This window comes from Wallemia ichthyophaga (assembly GCF_000400465.1).
Source record: "Wallemia ichthyophaga EXF-994 unplaced genomic scaffold scaffold19, whole genome shotgun sequence".
NCBI classification, from domain to species: Eukaryota; Fungi; Basidiomycota; class Wallemiomycetes; order Wallemiales; family Wallemiaceae; genus Wallemia; species Wallemia ichthyophaga.
The window spans coordinates 39,426-60,984 of NW_008806292.1; the positions used below are offsets into that span (position 1 = coordinate 39,426).

The 21,559-nt window shown below is 44.1% G+C and overlaps 15 protein-coding genes across 15 annotated transcripts; 7 read left to right on the forward strand and 8 right to left on the reverse strand.

Moving 5' to 3' along the window:
* Window positions 1–146: 146 nt before the first annotated feature.
* Window positions 147–1,184, reverse strand: J056_001874 (Geranylgeranyl transferase type-1 subunit beta; the record flags this gene model as incomplete). Its single annotated transcript, XM_009271502.1, has 1 exon — window positions 147–1,184. One exon carries the CDS (start codon window positions 1,182–1,184, stop codon window positions 147–149), a length of 1,038 nt encoding a protein of 345 aa, XP_009269777.1.
* Window positions 1,185–1,215: 31 nt separating this feature from the next.
* J056_001875 (Lipase 2) lies at window positions 1,216–2,789 on the forward strand (the record flags this gene model as incomplete). Its single annotated transcript, XM_009271503.1, has 4 exons — window positions 1,216–1,357; window positions 1,401–1,621; window positions 1,675–1,791; window positions 1,851–2,789. The coding sequence occupies 4 exons, from the start codon at window positions 1,216–1,218 to the stop codon at window positions 2,787–2,789; spliced, it is 1,419 nt and encodes a 472-aa protein (XP_009269778.1).
* A 91-nt stretch (window positions 2,790–2,880) lies between these two features.
* Window positions 2,881–4,261, forward strand: J056_001876 (uncharacterized protein; the record flags this gene model as incomplete). The annotated part of the gene is made up of 5 exons (XM_009271504.1): window positions 2,881–3,696; window positions 3,896–3,965; window positions 4,021–4,064; window positions 4,118–4,135; window positions 4,187–4,261. The coding sequence occupies 5 exons, from the start codon at window positions 2,881–2,883 to the stop codon at window positions 4,259–4,261; spliced, it is 1,023 nt and encodes a 340-aa protein (XP_009269779.1).
* A 95-nt stretch (window positions 4,262–4,356) lies between these two features.
* Window positions 4,357–5,826, reverse strand: J056_001877 (Glutathione synthetase; the record flags this gene model as incomplete). The annotated part of the gene is made up of 1 exon (XM_009271505.1): window positions 4,357–5,826. The coding sequence occupies one exon, from the start codon at window positions 5,824–5,826 to the stop codon at window positions 4,357–4,359; it is 1,470 nt and encodes a 489-aa protein (XP_009269780.1).
* Window positions 5,827–5,996: 170 nt separating this feature from the next.
* J056_001878 (Elongation factor 1-alpha) lies at window positions 5,997–7,480 on the reverse strand (the record flags this gene model as incomplete). The annotated part of the gene is made up of 3 exons (XM_009271506.1): window positions 5,997–7,051; window positions 7,101–7,416; window positions 7,472–7,480. 3 exons carry the CDS (start codon window positions 7,478–7,480, stop codon window positions 5,997–5,999), a joined length of 1,380 nt encoding a protein of 459 aa, XP_009269781.1.
* A 280-nt stretch (window positions 7,481–7,760) lies between these two features.
* J056_001879 (uncharacterized protein) lies at window positions 7,761–8,597 on the reverse strand (the record flags this gene model as incomplete). The annotated part of the gene is made up of 1 exon (XM_009271507.1): window positions 7,761–8,597. The coding sequence occupies one exon, from the start codon at window positions 8,595–8,597 to the stop codon at window positions 7,761–7,763; it is 837 nt and encodes a 278-aa protein (XP_009269782.1).
* An 865-nt stretch (window positions 8,598–9,462) lies between these two features.
* Window positions 9,463–10,334, reverse strand: J056_001880 (uncharacterized protein; the record flags this gene model as incomplete). The annotated part of the gene is made up of 3 exons (XM_009271508.1): window positions 9,463–10,039; window positions 10,085–10,163; window positions 10,208–10,334. The coding sequence occupies 3 exons, from the start codon at window positions 10,332–10,334 to the stop codon at window positions 9,463–9,465; spliced, it is 783 nt and encodes a 260-aa protein (XP_009269783.1).
* Window positions 10,335–10,415: 81 nt separating this feature from the next.
* On the forward strand, window positions 10,416–11,289 carry J056_001881 (UPF0406 protein CG; the record flags this gene model as incomplete). The annotated part of the gene is made up of 3 exons (XM_009271509.1): window positions 10,416–10,536; window positions 10,588–10,885; window positions 10,935–11,289. 3 exons carry the CDS (start codon window positions 10,416–10,418, stop codon window positions 11,287–11,289), a joined length of 774 nt encoding a protein of 257 aa, XP_009269784.1.
* A 364-nt stretch (window positions 11,290–11,653) lies between these two features.
* Window positions 11,654–12,224, forward strand: J056_001882 (UPF0368 protein YPLW; the record flags this gene model as incomplete). Its single annotated transcript, XM_009271510.1, has 3 exons — window positions 11,654–11,716; window positions 11,773–11,999; window positions 12,047–12,224. The coding sequence occupies 3 exons, from the start codon at window positions 11,654–11,656 to the stop codon at window positions 12,222–12,224; spliced, it is 468 nt and encodes a 155-aa protein (XP_009269785.1).
* A 74-nt stretch (window positions 12,225–12,298) lies between these two features.
* Window positions 12,299–13,851, reverse strand: J056_001883 (Pre-mRNA-splicing factor sap61; the record flags this gene model as incomplete). Its single annotated transcript, XM_009271511.1, has 2 exons — window positions 12,299–13,699; window positions 13,756–13,851. The coding sequence occupies 2 exons, from the start codon at window positions 13,849–13,851 to the stop codon at window positions 12,299–12,301; spliced, it is 1,497 nt and encodes a 498-aa protein (XP_009269786.1).
* Window positions 13,852–13,918: 67 nt separating this feature from the next.
* On the reverse strand, window positions 13,919–15,085 carry J056_001884 (mRNA 3'-end-processing protein YTH1; the record flags this gene model as incomplete). The annotated part of the gene is made up of 5 exons (XM_009271512.1): window positions 13,919–13,941; window positions 13,992–14,404; window positions 14,454–14,768; window positions 14,811–14,946; window positions 14,992–15,085. 5 exons carry the CDS (start codon window positions 15,083–15,085, stop codon window positions 13,919–13,921), a joined length of 981 nt encoding a protein of 326 aa, XP_009269787.1.
* A 44-nt stretch (window positions 15,086–15,129) lies between these two features.
* On the reverse strand, window positions 15,130–16,360 carry J056_001885 (Dihydroorotase; the record flags this gene model as incomplete). The annotated part of the gene is made up of 4 exons (XM_009271513.1): window positions 15,130–15,506; window positions 15,555–15,974; window positions 16,023–16,182; window positions 16,232–16,360. The coding sequence occupies 4 exons, from the start codon at window positions 16,358–16,360 to the stop codon at window positions 15,130–15,132; spliced, it is 1,086 nt and encodes a 361-aa protein (XP_009269788.1).
* Window positions 16,361–16,545: 185 nt separating this feature from the next.
* J056_001886 (ATP phosphoribosyltransferase) lies at window positions 16,546–17,427 on the forward strand (the record flags this gene model as incomplete). The annotated part of the gene is made up of 2 exons (XM_009271514.1): window positions 16,546–16,631; window positions 16,680–17,427. 2 exons carry the CDS (start codon window positions 16,546–16,548, stop codon window positions 17,425–17,427), a joined length of 834 nt encoding a protein of 277 aa, XP_009269789.1.
* Window positions 17,428–17,493: 66 nt separating this feature from the next.
* J056_001887 (Dihydroxy-acid dehydratase) lies at window positions 17,494–19,340 on the forward strand (the record flags this gene model as incomplete). Its single annotated transcript, XM_009271515.1, has 3 exons — window positions 17,494–17,589; window positions 17,642–19,225; window positions 19,278–19,340. The coding sequence occupies 3 exons, from the start codon at window positions 17,494–17,496 to the stop codon at window positions 19,338–19,340; spliced, it is 1,743 nt and encodes a 580-aa protein (XP_009269790.1).
* A 943-nt stretch (window positions 19,341–20,283) lies between these two features.
* J056_001888 (uncharacterized protein) lies at window positions 20,284–21,357 on the forward strand (the record flags this gene model as incomplete). Its single annotated transcript, XM_009271516.1, has 1 exon — window positions 20,284–21,357. One exon carries the CDS (start codon window positions 20,284–20,286, stop codon window positions 21,355–21,357), a length of 1,074 nt encoding a protein of 357 aa, XP_009269791.1.
* Between the last annotated feature and the right edge of the window lie 202 nt (window positions 21,358–21,559).

The window sequence follows — 21,559 nt, forward strand, 5'->3', positions numbered from 1 at the left end:
GGCAGGAGGTGATGTGTTGAAGGAGCTAAATTATGATGGTATTTCAATCACGCTTTATGCATTCATCCTACTCATCATCATGGTGGTCTATCGCATCTTATTCTACATTGTACTGCGCTTCGAGCGTAAATAGATTTTTGAAGATTTCATCTCACACTCATCTTCCTCTTTATATGATCTAATGTCTCGATATCCACGTTAAGTGTGCTATTTATTCTCTTCAACGACTTTGCTTGATCCACTCTATTGCTAGCCATTGATAGCGCGGAAAGACCGAGACAATTGTGCAACACATCTGGAAGCTCGTCTGGATACTTTGCAATACCACCGAGGGGATGTAAGCAGCTGAGTATGAAGTTACCATCCTGTGCATCATCGAATATGTCGAATGACGGTGGTAGACTGGATATGGCTTTGAGACTATTAAAAGCACCTCTAATCCAAAACGAGTAGCATGCATCGCTATCTTTGTTAGTACGACCCTGAAAACCATCAACTTGACGCTGCGATAACCATCTTAGGGTGGAAGAGACGTCCTCTTCATTTAGTAATGTTGACGATTGGTTTAAGTGCTGCGATATCATCTCGAGACTGGCTAATGCACAGTATGTAGTGCCGCCTTGACCTTCACCATTAGGCATTTGAGCATAGGAGCCATCGTACGAGCGACATGCGTGTATGTATGCAATTGTGGTGGGTATATGCACCTCGCTGAAGTCATTAATGAGAGTGCTTGTTGCACAGGCGCAGTAGACTAAGCGGATATCAGATTCAGAGTTTGTAGGAGTGGGACTGAAAGAGCCGTCTGCATGTCTGCGATCTCGGATGGATTTTAGAATGCCTGGCTTGTCTAGACGTGTAAAGTCATCGCGTAGCAAACCTAAAAGGAGAATAGCGGCGTAAGTCATGGTTAGGTTTGATGGGTCGAATATAGGTGGGTTGTTAATAGATAAGCTGCCTCTAAAGCCTCCACCGAGTCCGAAATCCAATTGACACTTGTAAATGTAATCAATATAAGAAATCGTGGATTGTTGGGGTAAACATTCTCCGATGATCCCAAACGCCTCGATTAAAAAGTAAGCCAAAGTGAGTCTAGCAGAGTCATTCGATTCGTATGCGCTCGGCAGGAGATTCAAATGACGATGTAAGAATTTTGATATCAACGCGTTGCTCTCGTCGACCATCACCGATAACGCTGAACAAATATCGTGTAGAATGATAATAGTCGCAGCCAAGTTTAGAAAATTTAAATTCAAGTTCAAGTCACAGCGAACGCATACTATACACAGTCTACTGAGAAATCCAGTTATATTTAACCCAATTCGCAAACCACGAAATCCAATTGTTCTGTGTCATGGTGTGTTATAAACCAATTGAAGCCCGATCTAACTCAATCATAGGCCTATATGGATTCGACGTATGGACACCCCCTGGAATACCAAAACTACAACTACATTACTGGGCTGACCTGATGGACATTCTCCGTAACAAAATAGGCGCTGAAGTTATCGTTACCGGTGTTCCCGGCACCGGCTCTGTGAAAGAAAGAGCTGAAGCTATGGATCTGCAATTGAAGAACTCAGTACGCGGAAAAGAAATAAACTTCTTGGCCCATTCTATGGTGAGATTATTTGTCCTCATAGCTCTATTATAGCCCCTTTAACACCTCAGCAGGGTGGTCTCGACTGTCGTCATTTACTCACTCATATTCGCCCCAACGAATACAAACCACGCTCACTTACGACAATTTCAACGCCTCATCGTGGCTCTCCGTTTATGGATTGGTGTGCTGTGAGTTTGACGCTGTAATTCTATCTCAAGAATCAAAGACTCAACGACTCACAACTCAGGCCAACATCGGTATTGGTGCACAAGCAATCCAGGACACTGCAGACGCCAGCAGCCAGCCACTGAGTGTCCCTAGCATGCCTCTTTCACTCAAATCGCCTCTCCTCCAAGCTCAACCCAAGACACACACAGCCGACATCACTAACAATCCAAATCAGAAAGACAGCGAAAATCAATCAAAACTCTCAATGCCTTCTCTACCTGCCATATCACTACCTCTCGCTTTCACTTCCTCCCTCTCGAGTTATCTCCTGGCGCTTCTCGATTCTCCTGCCTACGCCAACCTCACAACTGCATTTACTAACGGTATCTTCAACCCACGTACTCCCGACGTGGATAATATAAAATACTACTCCATCGCCGCGCGTCATCCTGGTCTGGGCTGGTGGCATCCACTCTTCCTCCCGCAATTAGTACTCGAGGCCTCAGCCAAGGCTAGTATGAGAGAGGCCGAGGGTAAAGTGGGAAGCGAGTACGAAGGAAATGACGGTCTAGTCAGTGTATCATCTGCAAAGTGGGGTGAATTCTTGGGCGTGATTGATGGTGTTGATCATTGGTGGATGAGAGGATCTAGGGGTTTTCCCAAGGAGAAGAAGAGCACTACAGTAACGGATGCAACGACGAACACGAAGCAAAATATTTATAGTACGCCAGAATCTAATTGGCAGGATGTCAACAAGCAAATAGAGAGTAATTGGAGGGGAGAGAACGTTGAAAGTTATCCAGGTACGAGTAGCACGTCTGGAACGTCTAATGAAAGTGATCCCAGCGCATCCAGTAGCGTTTCTTCAATTGCTAAATGGTTCAGTGATCGGATACCAAACACTTCACAAGAAAATCAATCTGGACACAAGGCTGACGAAGGTGGGTTAGATAAAGGTATGGATAGAGAACAGTTTTACATAGCGCTGTGCCACAAATTATATCAAGATGGATTGTAATATATTGCTATAGAATAGATTTGTGTTAGTTAAAATCTTCACTTGAATGTGCGAAGGGCTTTGACGTAAACAAACACCGTATACCGCAATCATGAAGAGCAAAGTCAAGTTCAATCACTTACCAAATACATTCCTTCTCCAATTAATCAAAATTGAGCCAAATATTGGATTGACATGTAAGGAGTTATTTGATATCGGCAAGGCTGTTCGTTATGCGGCGTTGATTGGACCTGGACACATGACGAACAATTCTATATCAACCAAGCCTGCAAACTTCAGTCAAATCGCAAAGTTTGTTAGATTCCTATCCGAATTCTGCCATTACGAGTACGCTAACAAAGTCAAAACTCTTTCTCTGCCGTATCAAACAGCGACAGATAATGCAAAGGATTTATACGAAGAAATGAAAAAGTCTATTAAGCGCTTCAAGTTGGAGAATATCGTTTTCAATCAACCTCCACATGATGAGTTGTGGGACTTTATTCCGATCAAACGTGGTATCAAATCAATTACAATATACTCACAAGACGAATCAATTCCTATTGAAGACCTTGTTAAGATCTGCTTGTCTAAGCTACCCACAATCAAAAACCTCCGACTGCACTTCCTGCAAGATGACATAAGAAAATTTTCAAAAATTGATGATTTTGAACCAACACAAAACACACGAATCAACTCAATTGAGACATTAACACTGAGAGCTATACAAGTTGGTCATAAGCATAGTAGCAAGCAACATCCACAACTGAAGCATCAGTTGAAAGATGTGAGTGAAAATGTCGCTAAGTTCGATGACCATCTCGAGGCAACAAGAATGTTTAGATTCGGTAGTGAGATTGTTATAGATGGTGACAAGACTCTTATGCTGGGTAGAGTTTATGAGATCGATCCACCTTCTTATGAACATGTGGCTGAATTCTTTGATAACTTTAAGATAATTGAGTAGAGTAGTTGCTGCTTGGATGATACATCACTATATTGCTTCTTACACCTACTATATACCTCTCGTATACCTTTTCTTGCTGTATTGATTCAAACTCTCAATTCATGTTCTCATTTCTTCAATCCATTCAGTCATGTTATCACTAACAACCAATCTGATTAAGTCATCAGTCACTAGACTTTTCAGTACTTCACAACCTGCTTACAAATTTGGCTTGAGAAATCACAAGGGTGGTGCGTTATATCATTAGCAGTCTGAGGATACGGCAATCTAAAAAGACCTCAACAGCCGCAGCTAGATGGAAAGCAATAGGAAACAATCAATTTACAAGGGTTAGTGGGTTGTTTGGGTAAGACGGAACCTGCTAACACTTTTCCCCGTAAAGAAGAAGGCAGGAAGGAACGTGAGTTGGAGTGGATTAAACGGCAACACTTCTCTCTTATCACCTCCACAGCACAAGAATTACCATCTTAGTCCAGAACAAACGAATAGATTGGCAAACGGTGCATTAGCTCATGGTACACAGTGAGTATGACGAGTTGAGCATTTGCAAACTCGCTCAAACCACCCACAGCAAACAGAGACTATCAAGACTATTACCAAATGTATAAATTATAAGCTCGTTTATATTAGTAGACACTCATCGATTACAGAAATACCAAGAGCCACACCACCTTCATCACTCTGTCTAGATTTGGTTCGAAGGAGGTGACCAGCGTGCTCATTCCTTATAATGGTATGATTGTTGAATAGCACCGAACCATAGATACCCAACTCTGATACCACATCCGCTTTGACAAGTTTATCGTCTGTATATCTAACTAAGTAGTTGTGGAGGTTTCCAGGTGGCTCAATTAGTTCCATTAGAATATACGAAGACAGTTCGTTGTCCTTGAGATTGTTTACGAAATCCACTATATCCTCCTTGTAGATGTTATTCCCACCACCTTCTCTTTGAGGCTTAAGGACATATTTCTTGCACCTTTCTCTGTCAGCGACAATCGAGTGTGCAATTTTACCCTTTTCGCTCTGATCGAATGGAAGGATATCGACAAAGCACTTGTTTATTTTTCTAATTTGGGCAGGGTTGAGGTTTTTGCGCAAGACATGCTCATCTACTAATACCTGCTGCACTTTCTTACATCCAGCCAACTGTAGAGCGAGAGTTGGACACTTGATCGCCAGACTGACTTCAATCATCCGTCTAACTCGCCAATCACGCTCACTTTTGTAATCTTCGGGTGCGTATCCAGCTCTGTAATACACAATGGATACCTCTATGCCTTTGACTTTGAGTACATTATCCTCACTCAATTTTGCTTGTTGGGATAATTGAGCAAATGTTCTTCTGATAATGCGAATGTTGCGTCGACTCAATTCGAATTCTAAAAGACGCTGATCAAAGACATTCCTCTCGTTTTCTTGAACGACGAAGAGAATGTAAGGAGAGTGTTTTGAGCGTAAGTAGCCAGATTTGTAAACTTGATGAGCGTGTTCAAAGCCGTCAACAATCTCATTAAGAGTGTTATTCTCTGCTAATTGATTGTTTAGTAGAGGGTGTAAGTTGGCGTATCTAATATCATTGTAAAGGAATTGATGTAATTGATTTACTTTGTTTGATAAACCACCAAATGAAGATGCTATGGTGTTAAATTCAACTTGAGAGATTCCCCTTATGTTCCCTTGAATGTCTGTCGACGTATTACACAGATAATCTGATCTAGACAGTAGTAATTGATTTGGTTGGCATATCTCACTTCTAATTTCCTTCCACAAGTTCCATAAAGATGCTTGAAACTTATCAAATGGAGATATCTCACTTAATATTTCATCAATGAATTCAACATCACGTGCAATGTTAGCGTATAGTTCATTGAATGTAAGTCCAACGCTGTTTGCTTGATTGAATAGCTTCTTTGGGAATGGCGTTGGGAATAAGCTGACTGGTGCTTGTATACAAGTATTACTCCTGACTTTATCCTCACCCTCCATAACCGGTGGTAACAATACTAGTCCATTACCTAAACAAAACCCTCTAACGTTATCAATCAACTCTTTCTGATACTCTTGCTCAATTTTTGGTGGAAATTCCATCGTCTATCTGTGTATCTGTGTGTCTGTGCGTAGATGTTGGTTGTCCTATGAAAACCCAGAAATTATGTAATCAGGCACACCAGATATAATTACAGGCAAGATTTTTATTCAAATGCATTTCATTCTTTTGTAAGACAAAACAAGTGAAAATATTACTCGGAACTAACATTTTACTTCTTCTTGGTTGCCTTCTCAGCAGCCTTGGTGGTCTTACCACCCTTCTCAGTCTTCTCAACTGACTTGATAACACCAACAGCAACAGTTTGACGCATGTCACGGACAGCGAAACGACCAAGTGGTGGGTAGTCCATGTATGACTCAACACACATTGGCTTGGTTGGGGTGAGCTTGATGATAGATGCATCACCTGACTTGACGAACTTAGGTGATTCTTCAACAGTCTTACCGGTACGTCTGTCGATCTTCTCAAGGAGTTCAGCGAATCTACAGGCAATGTGGGCGGTGTGACAGTCAAGGACTGGTGAGTAACCAGCACCAACTTGACCTGGGTGGTTGAGGATAATGACTTGAGCGTTGAATGATGCAGCCTCCTTTGCTGGGTCGTTCTTGGAGTCAGATGCAACGTTACCACGACGAATATCCTTAACGGAAACGTTCTTGACGTTGAAACCAACGTTGTCACCTGGTTGACCAGCTTCTAATTGCTCGTGGTGCATTTCAACCGACTTAACTTCAGTGGTGACGGCTGATGGTGCAAAAGTGACAACCATACCTGGCTTAATTTGACCAGTCTCAACACGACCAACTGGCACAGTACCAATACCACCAATCTTGTAAACATCTTGCAATGGAAGACGGAGTGGCTTGTCAGTTGGACGGCTTGGTGGCTCAATAGAGTCAATAGCCTCAATGAGAGTCTTACCGCTGAGCTTACCGCTCTTGGTTTCACGCTCCCATCCCTTGTACCATGGCATGTTGGTAGATGGTTCAAGCATGTTGTCACCGTTCCATCCAGAAACTGGAACGAAAGCGGTGGCCTTAGGGTTGTAACCGACCTTCTTGATGAAGTTGGAGGTTTCCTTGACAATTTCAGTGTAACGAGCCTCTGAGTATTGACAGGTGTCCATCTTGTTGAGTGCAACAATGAGTTGCTTGACACCGAGAGTGAATGAGAGGAGGGCGTGCTCACGGGTTTGACCGTCCTTGGAGATACCAGCCTCGAATTCACCAGTACCAGAACCAATGATAAGGATACCACAGTCAGCTGGGGTATTTTATTAGCTTATATTGTTTTTGAGAAGATTTTCACCAACCTTGAGAGGTACCAGTAATCATGTTCTTGATGAAATCTCTGTGACCTGGGGCATCAATGACAGTGACGTTGTACTTTGGTGTTTCGAATCTCCAGAGAGCGATATCGATGGTAATACCACGCTCACGCTCAGCCTTCAGCTTGTCGAGAACCCAAGCGTACTTGAAGGAACCCTTACCGAGTTCAGCGGCTTCCTTTTCGAACTTCTCAATGGTACGCTTGTCGATACCACCACATTGGTAGATCAAGTGACCAGTGGTGGTCGACTTTCCGGAATCGACGTGACCGATAACGACAACGTTAAGGTGGAGCTTCTCCTGTGAGGCGCTGCGTCAGTTATAATGCTTTCATCGTACGCCTGCCGCCACTCACTTTACCCATTATATGAACGTATGCTTAAAAAGAAGATTTTGGAGAGCATCACAAATTTATAGAGCAAATTTTAAATTTTAAAACGGGTCGCTTTCCTGGTAGAGGGCTGCAGTATTGGTGATTTTGCCTAAATATTACACGCCTTATCCTTATTGCTCTTTGGTTGTGCAGTTGGCCTGTCACCGCGAGTTGACTCTCAAGTTTAGGTTGTAATAATGATCAAATGTATTCGCTTTGCGTTAAGGTATAAATATCAGCTCAATGGTATTCTCAGCATTTCAGAAATCATTCAAAGGCCCTGTGCGTTGAGGAATATACGCTCTATCTCAACTGGCTTGTGGAAACGACAGTCGATAAATACATCTCTTGTAAAGGCGTTCTTTATCTTTTTGACCGGTTTCTTGACCTTGTTCCCCATGTGAATATCCCTTTTTGGATGCCTTGTGCCCAGGGTGTCATCTCGAGATTCGCTCAAAATGACAGCCCAGCGATGAACATAACTCTTCTTCAGCTTCGAATCACCCTTGAAGCTGATATTTGAGAACGCCTCAATCAATTTAACATTTTCCTCAACACTGAATCCAGATATTTCCCCAAATCTGATCTGATAGTACTGTAATTTACCTGTATTTTTCACCACACGATTCTTATACCTTTTTGCTGTCTTGCGAATGTTCTTGCAATTTATTATACCACTCACTTCGATATTCAATTCCTCAAGAAAAATTTCACATTTGTTGATTATAAAGTCATTTCGTTCAATGTACTGATTAGCGATAGTGTTAAGATCATTGTAAGATTGTGCACTTGATATTTCATTCACATCAATGCCGAGTTTGTTGATAACGTGCATCAGCTTCGGATTTATTTGTTGAGTGACAGTGGGTGCTGGGATTGAAATGGTATTGGGATTGACATCAGATATTGCATCAGATGCGGCGCTTAAGTGAGCGCTGTCAAATTCTTCATCGCTGTCCGTGTCTTCAAATACATCAATGCCGATAGAGTTTATGTTATAGCCGCTGGAGTTGCCTATAGTCGTCGCATTAGTCGACACATACGATGAGAATGAACCCGATAAGCCATTCTTGTTCGCCGGAGTTGGTGATCTTGATATCTCATTCATTTTCCTATTCCTCACTGCTCTGTTGTCTGTTATGAAGAGGCTTGAGTTGGTGAGAGCGTGCTTTTATGTGATCGAGCAGCGGCTGAAGTTAGACAAACAAATAATATCATAATGACACCTAATGACCCCTCTTATCACAATCTTGGCGCATCCTGCACAAAGCCAAAATTCTATACACGGCTAAAATGACAAACAAATATGAATCGCTGAAAACAGTACAGTGTATATTTTTCGAACACTCCAAAACATACTGAATCTCTTCAACTAGACTCAATACGTCCTTTGATCGTTAAACAATTGCTAACCATTTCCCTTTTACCCTCATCAACCTTCTGTTTGTAGTCAATATCGCTTGTGCAGCTATCTTCCAATATTATTTATCCTCTTACAATGTTAGCACACCTTGGATTTTGAAGTAGTTGTCGGATCTGAGGATAATCGTTTGGGAATTGCTTGCCAGCGTGGCTTTATCGAGTCTGAATTATTGCTTGAAGGTAAGTGGCTGGTAACCCTCTCAAACCTTAACCACCAAATGAGCCATAACCGTACAAAGAAATTCAGAGCATGCTTAATGTGCAGCTATCTTCAAGAAGCAAGAGAATTTAAAAGCAAAGGATGTCCTAATTGCCCTTTTTTGGATATCGCAGGTAGTTCAGAGTCAGTGACGGATCACACTTCAGGTCAATTTGATGGAATAGTGGCACTTACAAAACCAAATGAAAGCTGGGTTGGAAAGTGGCAGAGAATAAATTCATGTATACCTGGATTGTACGCAGTAAAAGTTACAGGAAGGCTATCGGATAATATCGTTGAATATCTTCACTCAAAGAGCATTCCTTACAAGCCGCGGGATGAAATAGAGTAATTAAGCACCAGATGCCTTATACGCTGCTACAATCAATTCAACTATCGCTTCAATTTCTCCTTGATTCTTCACTGATGTAAACACAGTTGGTCCATTATCACGCATCCTATCAGCATCTCTCTTCATTACGCCTAGATCTGCTCCAATATACTGTGCAATATCTACTTTGTTAACGACTAGCAAATCAGATTGCGATATCCCCGGTCCTCCTTTTCTAGGTATTTTATCACCACCGCTCACGTCAATTACGTAAATGATGTAGTCGGCTAGTTCTCTAGAGTAGTTGGCTGCTAGATTATCACCGCCTGATTCTACGAGTAGAATATCAGTGTTAAAATCAACGTGCAACTGCTCAAGTGCGCCCATATTAGCTGAAATGTCTTCCCTGATAGCTGCATGAGGACAGCCACCTGTTTCGACAGCTCTGATTCTACCTGGTTCCAATGCCTTATTCTTTATCAAAAATTCTTGATCCTCTTTGGTGAATATATCGTTGGTGAGTGCTCCAATACTGAACTCCTCTCCAAGTCTCTTGCATAAGGCGAGCATCAACGCTGTTTTGCCCGATCCTACGGGGCTACGATGGTTATTAGAATGGTTTTATACTGAGCATTTCACTCACCCGCCAATGCCAACAGTAAAAGCCCTTTCTGACCAATCACGCTCGTGGAAATCCGGCATGTCACGTTCAGTGAATTTACCTGCAGGTGGTGAGTGGAGTAATGTAGACTCTACATAAACAAACCTGGATGATCTAATACTTCATGTGTGTGACCGTGGTCTGTGTGTGAGTGTGCGTGCGTGTCGTTATCGTGGCTGTGTGTATTGCCGACGCTGCCAGTGTTTGCTGATCTTTTAACAAATGAAGCCATCGTCGTTGCTTTTGAAGAATTTCCTTATTCGACCACGTATCCGGAGTTCAATTCCGACGAAGAATCGTTATCTAAACTCCGATGTTGGTTGATTATTCAGAGAGCGACTTGAGCGATGAGAGCAATGGCGGTGATCAGATGGTTGGTGTAGCAGGGAATACGCCACAAGTACCACAACTACCTGCGCCATTCCAGCCAAAATGTGTGTGTGATCGTATACGTATACGTTCACGCTTGTCTAATACAAATTCAGTACCAAATGACAATCCAGCTCAACATCAAGGAAGAACTCGCTCAAAGCCATTCATTGAAGGTGCTTACTCTGCGCATGTCTTTCTATCTGTACCTTTCGAGTACAAATTACAAAAAATCCTGAGCGAGATTTATCAACATTTCACTTACAAGTACAAAAGCCTTCACTCACTATTCCCAAACGACCCAGACGTAGATAATGACTGCTATATTAGCCTCAGTCGCCCACTTTCTCTACGTTATCATCAGCTCAAGAAATTCAACAGCGATGTGGGCAGTGTATCGAAACATCATAGACCGTATGGCTTCTGAAATTATCCCTCAACAATCCAGCTAACGCAATCGCAGGATAACAATCTCATTCAGCCATCTCACAGTTTTATACAACGATAACAAGACACGCGCTTTCGTCGTCATACCCGTTGTGGCTGGGTATAGCGATTTGAAACGGCTAGTAGATGAGCTCGATGATGGCCCTATAGATGCGCATCACCAGGAAAAGTATTACGATCCTCCGATTTTTCACACTTCGATTGGTTGGCTGCTAACTGTGGATAATTTCGACGGGAGTAAGTTGGAAAATGATGTCAGTAAAGCGAATGAGCTGTTTCAACGTCACCTCAGATTGTTAGGTGCTCTCACTTGCTCAGTTGTTAATGTCAAGATTGCGAAGAATGTACACTCGTATGAATTGTCTGGGTAGATAAATGTAGAGCAGCTGGGAACTTCTAAATACATCTACCCAATTGCGCCCATCAGATTACGGTTTGTTCAGATTCATTTACCCTATTAGAAACAAAGGTGACGGCGTAATAAAATTTTATTTCCACGAAATTGAAATATGAAGAAGATATATAGCCTGGGCTCGCTTAGGGTAACAGCAAAGTGCAGGTTTTGCATACGAGTTCAAGCGAATTTTTGTAGTTTGTAGTTTAAGTTTGCATAAGTAGGATAGACACAAAATAGTGTAAAAGCCTAATTCAAACCCCAATATTCATACACACCACCTTGAATACCCAAGACAATTCAAACGAGGGCTCAACATTTTCACTTCCCTTGAACACAAAATGTCAGTATCGGTACCAGCACCAAAGGATTTCAACGCGGAGACAGCGGGTAATTTGGATGATGTGAGTGGGGCGCTTTAAGTAAAATATATTATCTCAACGTAAACGCATACGTCCAGCTCGAGAAGCAATTCGCAGTAGCGGCAGTTGAGCACTCGGATGTGTACTGGAACTTGATAACCAAGATCAAACCATCTCTACTCAAGCTGACACCGATTGATGATGAGATTCTCGCATCGTTCTACGAATCCTTCCCAGAGCTGCAGGGGGACAATATCATCAAATTGAATGAAGACGATATGAAGTCAGCCAAGGGCAAGGAAAGATGGAGAAACTGGATTATGCAGTGTGTTCAATGTTATCACTCGCATTGTTTGGCTGATTGGCTTCCAGATTCGAGAAGAAGGTCGACTTCTACAACTTTGGTTGTCTTTTACGCGCAGATGCTAGAGGAGAGTATTCGGAACATAACACAATGTTCGTAACCAGGATGCATTTCTACGCTGTCGAGATTGCTCGCAATAGACTCGGTATCAATGACAAAATTTGGGAGAAGGCGCAGGGCAAATAAGATGATTGCCATTTAAATAAAGACATAGAAAGCTCAACATGTATGAAATCAACAGATAAATAAACACGACATCATCACAACAAACCCTGCTTCTTGAGTTGATTATACGTCTTGATGTCATACACATTGCCTTGATCATCCTCCATCTCTTCCACTGTAGCACTAGCTTGGCTCTCCTGTCTACCCTGTAACTTGAGCTTCTCAGCCAGCGCCAAAGCATCAGCGATTTTTGTTATTTCATGGAAATGCTTCGTGTTGGGCAAACCGAGTGCTCGCATACCGTACGCATGTGTGCCTTCTTGGAAATGCTTTTCAAAGTTTTTGCGCCCGTTGTAGACCTTACCAGAGCAGATCTCACACTCATACTCTACACCTAAACCATGCAGCTTGAAGAGCCAGAAAGGTATTGGCTTACCATCCCAACCGAGTGGTAGTTTGAGTGGATTGTAGATTTTGCCTTCGTCATCTTTCTCCTCTTCAACAACCTGCTCCATCGGATTGGCTTTGTACTCCTCGTACTCGGCTTCTTCGAGTTCTTGCTCTCTCTCACGTGCAGTGAGTGCCGACTTGCGTTCAACTTCTGCTTTTGTGTCCTTTCTTACACCCGCTAATATAGTTGCATATAGTCTTATTAGTGCTTCTTGAGAAGCTAGTGTCCTGTCTTTAGATTTTCTCAACAGGGATAGCTTGTCGCCGTGAGTATGAGGGGGAGTATGAGAATCTGCTGAAGATGGTTGAGTGGATTCACCACTCTGCTCCAATCTCTTTAGAGCATTTTGATATTTTTTTGACTTTTTTACGTTGTTGTAGACATTAACGTTGGTGTAGGTACGCTGCATGACGGGATCCCAGATGCCCTGTTCGACTGATTCATCTTCCTGCTTGGACCAACCAGGAGCTGTTCCAGACTTCCATTGCTCGTCGAATTTAGATAAAGCGTCAGCTTGAATAGCGCTGTAATCATCTAATGGCCTTGAACGGTGAAGGAAAGATTCGAGGTAGGAGACTAAGGAATTGAGGTAGTCAGCATAGCTTGATTGTCTCTTTACAAGAAGAGGTAAATCCTCAACCTGCTCGTAATCATCGAGGAATTCGAGGTAATTGAGCCTCTTTGGGATGTTTTTGAGGTTAATATATTGTTCGTGTGGGAGATGTAAATCGAGGTATTTCCCGTAAGCTTCCTCACCGGAGAAGACTGAGCTGATAGCGTCATTATCGAGCTCCTCTGTGAAACCATCCAATTCCATTGCGAAAGGGTCAATCGGAGTGTTTGGGTTGTTTCTATGGTAATCTTTGATAGATGACAGCCTATCGTAGAAGCCATTTAAATCGTCTGCGACCTGTGAAGTTCCAATTATCGTCAATTCTTCCTCTCTTTCATTCGATTTGTATGATTTCTTAAGGAATTCCCTCCTTGCGATCATCCTCGACGTAATTTTAGACATTTGATGCTTCTGCGCCATTTGCTTCTTTTGCTGTGGGTGAGTCCGTCAGTCCATGTTCTTTGCCCGTGATTTAGCCAGCCACCCACGCCTTTAGCAGTATCTAAGAATAATTCCACCAAATAATCCTCATACTTGTCTATCTCTGCGTGTGCGTTCCGTTCATCTTCAATGACGGTATTCATGATGACGGTATCAAACAAACATATATTTTTACATTTTAAACAATTTTCATTATTTTAATTCTATTTCTCAGTTCTGCGGCTGTCTTTGTCCTGTTGACAAGTATTAGTGTGTATGCACCCACGTAGACCATCAAACTCACGTCCTTGTGCCATCTTATTTGGACATTGATTGGCGTAGTGGCCGTGCTGTCCACACTTGAAGCACAATATGTTCTCTAATCCACGTCGCACTTGTGCATTTTGACTGTCCCGTGGCTTCTGATTTACATTTCTGATGAAAGGCTCTCCAGGGCCTGATCCACTATTCGGCATAACCATCTTCTCTCCTTTATAAGACTGTGGTCTACCATGACTCACTCCACCTGGACCAATTCCATGCGCGATTCCTTGACCAGGCTCACCACCAAAGCCTGCACCGAATCTACGCGACTCCCAAGGTCCTCTCTCATATGAGTAACCCATGTATCCAGGTGGAGGTCCGAGTTCAGGATCAGGTACTGGTGGTGGATCTGCGTCTTCTAGGCTGTATGGCTTTGGTAGTGTTGATTTTGGACTATTAAGCGTGTTAAAAGGGGAGGTTTGAGGGTAAACAAGCTACCCACTGTCCAAGTCCACATTCAGGACCATCTGGACAATAACCAGCAAGATACGCTGCACATGCAGCTCGCCGTACGTGCTTGAATGGACAGAAAGGACCTCTTTTGCAAAAACCGCGCAAGTACTCTGGGCACTCGTTCTTACGACCCTCCTTGCTTGTATGTCTGTATAGACATTCTTCTCCGTTAGCGCACCACCCCCATTTCACAAACCACCAGCATTCAGGCATCTTCCTGAGGTCATATTCGTGGAGGAACTCGCAAGCGTCGCCCTTCTTGCACAAACCCCTAAGCCAGTGCTTGCAGACTGTAACAGCGCGCCTATCGGGATGTCAGTGATGACTACGTCTTCTCCCAACTTACTCTCTCTCGCGTATGTTGGTGGGCAGCAGCGGCAATGGCTCGAAATTCTTCGGCGCGGGATCTGTATGCCGATAAGGACAGCTGTAGCCGCGTGGACATCCCGTCGCTGTGAGGTTATCCTGGCATATCTGCGTATCTTGGGTGTGTGAGTGTGTGCTCAGCTTACTCAGTCAACACTAACCTCTATCCAGCTTCAATCCCAGCTCCTGCTTAGCAAATCTCTCCAACTGGAAATTAAATTTATCAAAATTAGGCACTGTCTGTGTCTGCGCCATCAGTGTCACAAAGAAAGAAGCAAAAGGTGAATATTATCTTGTATCTACAACAGCTGCCACTTTATTGTCTTCCCTGCCATGAATGGTACAACTACGCTGTCACCTTCCCCATTGCTTTTCGTGTACTCGACAGGAACCGTTGTGTCTTGCTTCACCAGCGTCACCGCTTTATCCGTCTTGGGGGCTATATTGTAAAATGCCCTGCCGTTCTTACTCACAAAACCTTCAAGCTTATCGAGCGCGCCGAATGACTCCAAAAGGTGGGCGCACAGCGGAATGAGTATGGCTGACGTGAACAAACCAGCTGCGCAAGCACACGCAGGTACAGCTTCCAAGTGCTCATCCAGCCTTGGCGCCTTGTTAATTTTGTTCGCGCGTGGATGTGGCGCTGAGTCTGATCCCAAGAAGAAGCGTGGATGACCTATAGTAAAATTAGATGAAAATCTTCATCCATCAACACCAAACACACCCTCTCTTATAACGTCCCGCAACGCTGCCCGGTCTTCCCAATACTTTGCTACGGGCTTGCAGTAGTTAAAGCCCTGGCCTGCCCAGTCATCGACGATGAGCTCGAGATGGTGCGGTGTTATCGAACAGCCAACGTTTGAGGGGAGGGATTTTACCTTTTCGACGGCAGCCTTTGTAGTGGCGTGCTCAACGACTATGCGGAGATTAGGGAAGGAGTGAGCGAGTTTGTCCAGCTGTGGAAGGAAACGTTGCTCGGCATTGAGGATGGTCACGCCTGTGGCTTCATCTGAGGGAACTTCGCCGTGTAGGTTCAAAACCATGCCTGTATCTTGCATAGCTTGGAATACAGGGTAATACACATCGTATGATTCGATCCCGCCGTCTGAATTTGTAGTCACACCGCGTGGGTAGCTCTTGACGCCTGGATGTATTTTTAGTGCGAAAAAGAGGTTAAGCAGGTAAAGCCCACCTGTAACACCATTTTCAGCTGCTTTGTGTATCTCTTCTGGTGTAAGTGCGGGTGATAAGTAGAGAGTCATGACGAATTGCACTTCCGGTGCTAGTGATTCGAGCTGTGAGCGGTAATTAACAGCCATATCGGTGCTGGTAATTGGTGGCTGTGTGTTTGGCTGTGATAGCTTAGAATTCGCGTTCTTTCCCGATAGACATTCAACACACCATCACCAAGCACGTTTCAACGCCGCCAGCGGGTACAAGCGGAGTGACGAGGCTAGCCATGTCGCCCTGTCTAAGATGGCAATGGAAGTCTGCGGGAGATTCCACTCGGATGTGATCGCTGCTATTCATATCACTGATGGGAGAACTTCTTCACTAACCAAACCACCAACACCAACATGGATTTGCTATCCGAGTCACTCAAGGGCAGATTACTATTTGCTATTCCAAAAAAGGGTATTTCTATCGTTTAATTGCTTTCTTTCTTTCTAAGGCTGCAGCTGCTGCTGCTTATAGGACGCCTAAACCAGAAATGCATGGAGCTGTTATCTGGCGCTGATATTCAATTCACTCGCTCGAATAGACTCGATATTGCTTTATCACGCAATCACAATTTGGCTCTGTGCGTCGTTGACTTGTACCCGTAACTTGCACTCTCACACCCACGAAGCGTCTTCTTACCTGCATCTGACATTCCCCGCTTTGTCGGTGAGGGCAATGTCGCTCTCGGTATCACCGGCCAAGACATGATCGCTGAAGCCAACGTAGAGAACCTCGTCACTGAAGTTCTTCCTCTCGGCTTCGGTAAGTGTAATTTGCAGATCCAAACTCCTGAGAGAGGTCCTCTCCAATCACTTGCTGATCTTGCTGGCAAAACTATTGGTACCTCGTTTGACCTCCTCGCTGGGAAATTTTTCGCTTCTCAAGATGCACAGAGAGGGGATGGAAAGGAGACCAAGGTGGAGTACCTCGATGGTAGCGTAGAAGCAGCGTGCACGCTCGGTGTCGCTGATGCCATTGTCGATCTGGTGGAGAGTGGTGAAACAATGCGCGCTGCTGGATTGCACGCTATCCACACTCTCATGTCTTCCGAGGCTGTACTCATCCAGTCTAACAAGAAGGTACAGAACAATGCGCATGAGTTGCTCATCAAGAAAATTCTCTCGCGTATCAAAGGTGTTATGGCTGCCGGTAGATATGTACTATGCAACTACAACATTGAGCGTAAGCATCTCGAATCTGCTATCACTTATACTCCAGGTAGAAGAGCACCCACTGTGAGCCCACTCGAGGACGACGGCTGGGTTGCTGTGTCTTCGATGGTCGAGAGGAAGCACCTGGCCGAATCGATGGATGGCTTAGAAAACAGCGGTGCACACGACATTCTCGTCATTGCCCTCGACAATTGTAGAGTTTGATGTATAAAATAAAATTTCCTATTGGTCGACGATTTAGAGACATTTTCTCCATTGTTTTGCACGATGATGATCAAGCGTGGAATAAGCACGAGCAGTAGGCTCAACAGGCTCAACAAGTACTCTTATATGGTAACTGAGCCTAAATCCCAGGGTGCTTCACAGGTGCGTCTTGGTTTGTGCACTGCGCTGCCTCATGACTCACTCGCCCCACCAGGCAATGCTCTACGCTACAGAGGGAATTGAAACTGACAAGGACCTCCAAAAGCCCATGGTTGGCGTTGGCTCGATTTGGTACGAGGGAAATCCCTGCAATGCGCATCTTCTCGGATTGGGCCAGAGGATTAAGAAGAGTATTTCAAATGCAGGCATCACAGGTTACCACTTCGGAGCTCCCGGTGTCAGTGACGGTATCTCGAATGGCACTTTTGGGATGGCCTACTCACTCCAATCACGCGATTTGATCGCAGACGCTGTCGAATCCACTGCAGGCGGTCACTGGCTAGACGGTATGGTAGTCGTGCCAGGCTGCGATAAGAACATGCCCGGTGTACTCATGGCGCTCGGTAGACTCAACAGACCCGGTTTGATGGTTTACGGGGGTACTATCAAGCCTGGCCAGTGTGGTGGAGAGAAGCTCGACATTATCAGTGCGTTCCAGGCCTACGGAAAGTACTTGAATGAGGATTCCACGAAACAGGCTGAGGAGAAGCGCTACCAGACTATCAGAAACGCTTGTCCAGGTCCAGGTGCTTGCGGTGGTATGTACACCGCTAACACTATGGCATCTGCAGCTGAAGCTCTCGGTATGACTCTCCCTGGTAGCTCCTCATTCCCTGCGGAATATGATGAGAAGAAGGCAGAGGCGGATAGTGTGGGCGATGCAATGATGAACTTGCTGGTGAATGATATAAAACCTCGCGATATTATGACTAAGGAGGCTTTCGATAATGCTATCACTCTCACTATGATACTCGGTGGCTCGACTAATGCAGTACTGCACTTGATTGCTGTAGCACACTCATGCGGTGTTTCAGTCACTATCGATGACTTTCAGCGGATTGCTGAGCAAACGCCATTCATCGCTGACCTCAAGCCATCTGGACAGTATGTCATGGAAGATCTCCAGACGCTCGGTGGGATACCAAACGTGCTAGGATACCTAATTAAGAAGAATTACATTAATGGTGATCTTCTCACCGTCACGGGTAAAACTATGGGCGAGAACATTGAGAGATGGCAACACAAGTACGGCGCTTTGCCTGAACATCAGGATATTATCAGACCAATTGAAAAGCCAATCAAGGAGACAGGTCACATAAGAATACTCAAGGGTAACCTCGCACCAGGTGGAGCAGTTTCCAAGATTACAGGTAAGGAGGGACTCCACTTCACAGGCAAAGCGAGATGTTTCGACAACGAGGAAGATTTCGTTACTGCAGTTGAGCAGGGTACATTCACGAAAGGGGAGAAGGTTGTAGTTATACTGCGCTACCTCGGACCAAAGGGAGGACCAGGTATGCCAGAGATGCTCAAACCAACGTCGTTAGTGATGGGATATGGACTTGGAAATGACGTAGCCTGTTTGACAGATGGAAGATTCTCAGGGGGATCACATGGGTTCGTCACAGGTCATATAGTACCAGAGGCATATGAAGGCGGACCAATAGCGCTGGTTGAGGATGGAGATGTAGTCTCTATCGATGCGGTTAAGAATACACTGCACGTTGATGTCACGGATGAGGCATTGAAGGAGAGGAAGAGCAAGTGGACGCCTAGATCGCCTAGAGTAACGCAAGGAGTGAGTTTAGAGATATTTTGAGAAATTTGCTGATATAATTAACAAACAACAGACACTGTACAAGTACATAAAGAACGTCGGGGATGCGAGTCATGGGTGTATTACGGATGCATGAGCTACTCAGTGTCATCATCTTGATTGATATTTTGTTGTTTAGTTTTCTTTGCGTTGTTTGAAGTGTTTATTTCTACTGACTTGTCTGAATCTGCGTGCAGTTCTTTGTAATGCGTGAGGTGGTGGTTGAGCTGTGATTGAATGTCTTCGATGGCTTCAGTGCCTTGCTTTGAGCTGCTGAGGTGGAATGGCTCAGCGACAGACAAATTAACGGTAACAGAATGGCAGTCCATGGCAGACAGTGTACAAGAGGTTATTAGGGGTATAAAAGGGGGGATATGATTAAGATGAAATAATCTTCTTATCAACAGCAGTATCCCAACAGCTTTCGATTTCCAAAACTGGAATATCCACTGGATGTGTGTTATGTGTTAATCACCACATATAAACATCCACTTACAATTCAAGCATTCCACTAGACTGCTCTTTATACGATCCTTTGTAGCTGGTTGTAAAGTTCCTGCTTTATTCGAAAGGCTAGCGATGGTTATTAGATCGTTGAGGCTTTCAATCAACTCTCCAACGCCATGGAGCCCTTGAGTCTTGTAGATATGCGTGTATCTCACAGGCAAGTCTTCTAACTCGCTTAGAATAATTATGTTTATGTCCATGGTGATTGCTTGGTTAGCAGATGCACGACGTATGATTTATGCCATGGCCGTGGATCACGTTGATCACGTGTGAATGGTGGTGCGTGTGGATAGTGCATATGACTGTAATTCTTTAAATCAAATGTTTTGCTTGAAATTTAATAGTCTAAACCTATACTACTAGTAATTCAATCAATTTGCTATTGACTTTGAAGGGAATCTGTTAAATTAACAGTAAATGTGTAATTCAAACGCGTTTATATGTTTTATACACGTAAATGCACGTAAATGCACGTAAATACACGTAACTAGACATACGATTACTCTTTCATCCACACTTCCACCTCCACCTCGATGGACTATTCCAACGACTTGGCTGCGATTGCAAAGAATCTGCTAAATCCAGAGGGTAATCAGTTTTCAAGTGTAGCACACGCACCACATAACTCAACTACCACTTCAAAACGCACAACCACGCAGACAAACACCCACGATGATGATCAGGTGTTTTCAGTTTTACAAGGGATGATCACTACTGCTCAGGATGCTCCAAAGAGGCGTCAGCCATCGCATGACCCATACACCCAACAAACTCGCTCTGGAAGACGCGTCCGTTCTTCCCCAAGTCACAAGCGCGTAAAGACTGACGACGAAGATGTTTTACCGATAACGCAGGAATATGAGTACAAAAACGATTACAATAATGAATTTAATGAGTACAGCGAATACCCCAATGAATACCCAGACTACAATCACCTTATCAATACAAACCTGTTGTCTTCAAAACTACCCTCAGAAGATGAAGATGACGAGGATTATGATGTTAACGGTTTTCTACAGCAATACCAGTCGTTGGAGACTGTAGATGGCGGCGTGGGAAGAGCACCCTCAGAGGCAACGACAGAGAGAGAAAGAGAGAGCATTAGCAACGGCAACAGCTTCAATAATGACGACCGACCCAAAAAGAAGGGTAGAAAAGCTCATCTCGGCACTGAGGAGGAGAAACGCGAGAGGCGTCTTGAACAACAGAGAATAGCCGCAGCACGCAGTCGTAAAAACAAGAAAGAAGAGTTGAATAAAGTCGAGAAGGATAATGAGGAACTGAGATATCGTGGTAAGATTGCAAATGATCGCATAACCACACTTGAGAAGGAACTGCGGGATGCCAAATTGCACATATACAGGCTGGAGAATGAGAAACTGGCAGTGAAAGGGGTTAATGGACAGCGGCATCCAGCAGTTAAACAGCTGATTGAATCTGTACAAGCACTCGTTCAGGCTACCGATGGTGATGGTTATGATGTGCTTGATAAGGTTGATCAGGAGGAGGCTGCGCTTACAGAGGATGAGAATGAGCAGGAACAGGAGCAAGAGCAAGAGAATGATCACGAACACGAACACGACAATTCAAGCAATGAAAGTCTTTAGTTTGTACATAACAATATATCTGAACTCTCTTTCTCTCACGACGATCATGTCTTCTCCCAACGAGCGTATCAAAGCACTACTACGCCTTCCAGAGAACAAGAATTGCGTTGATTGTAATGCACCTTCTCCACAATGGGCCAGTCTCAACAATTGTGTTTTCTGCTGCCTAGAATGTTCCGGGAAACACCGAGGATTGGGTGTA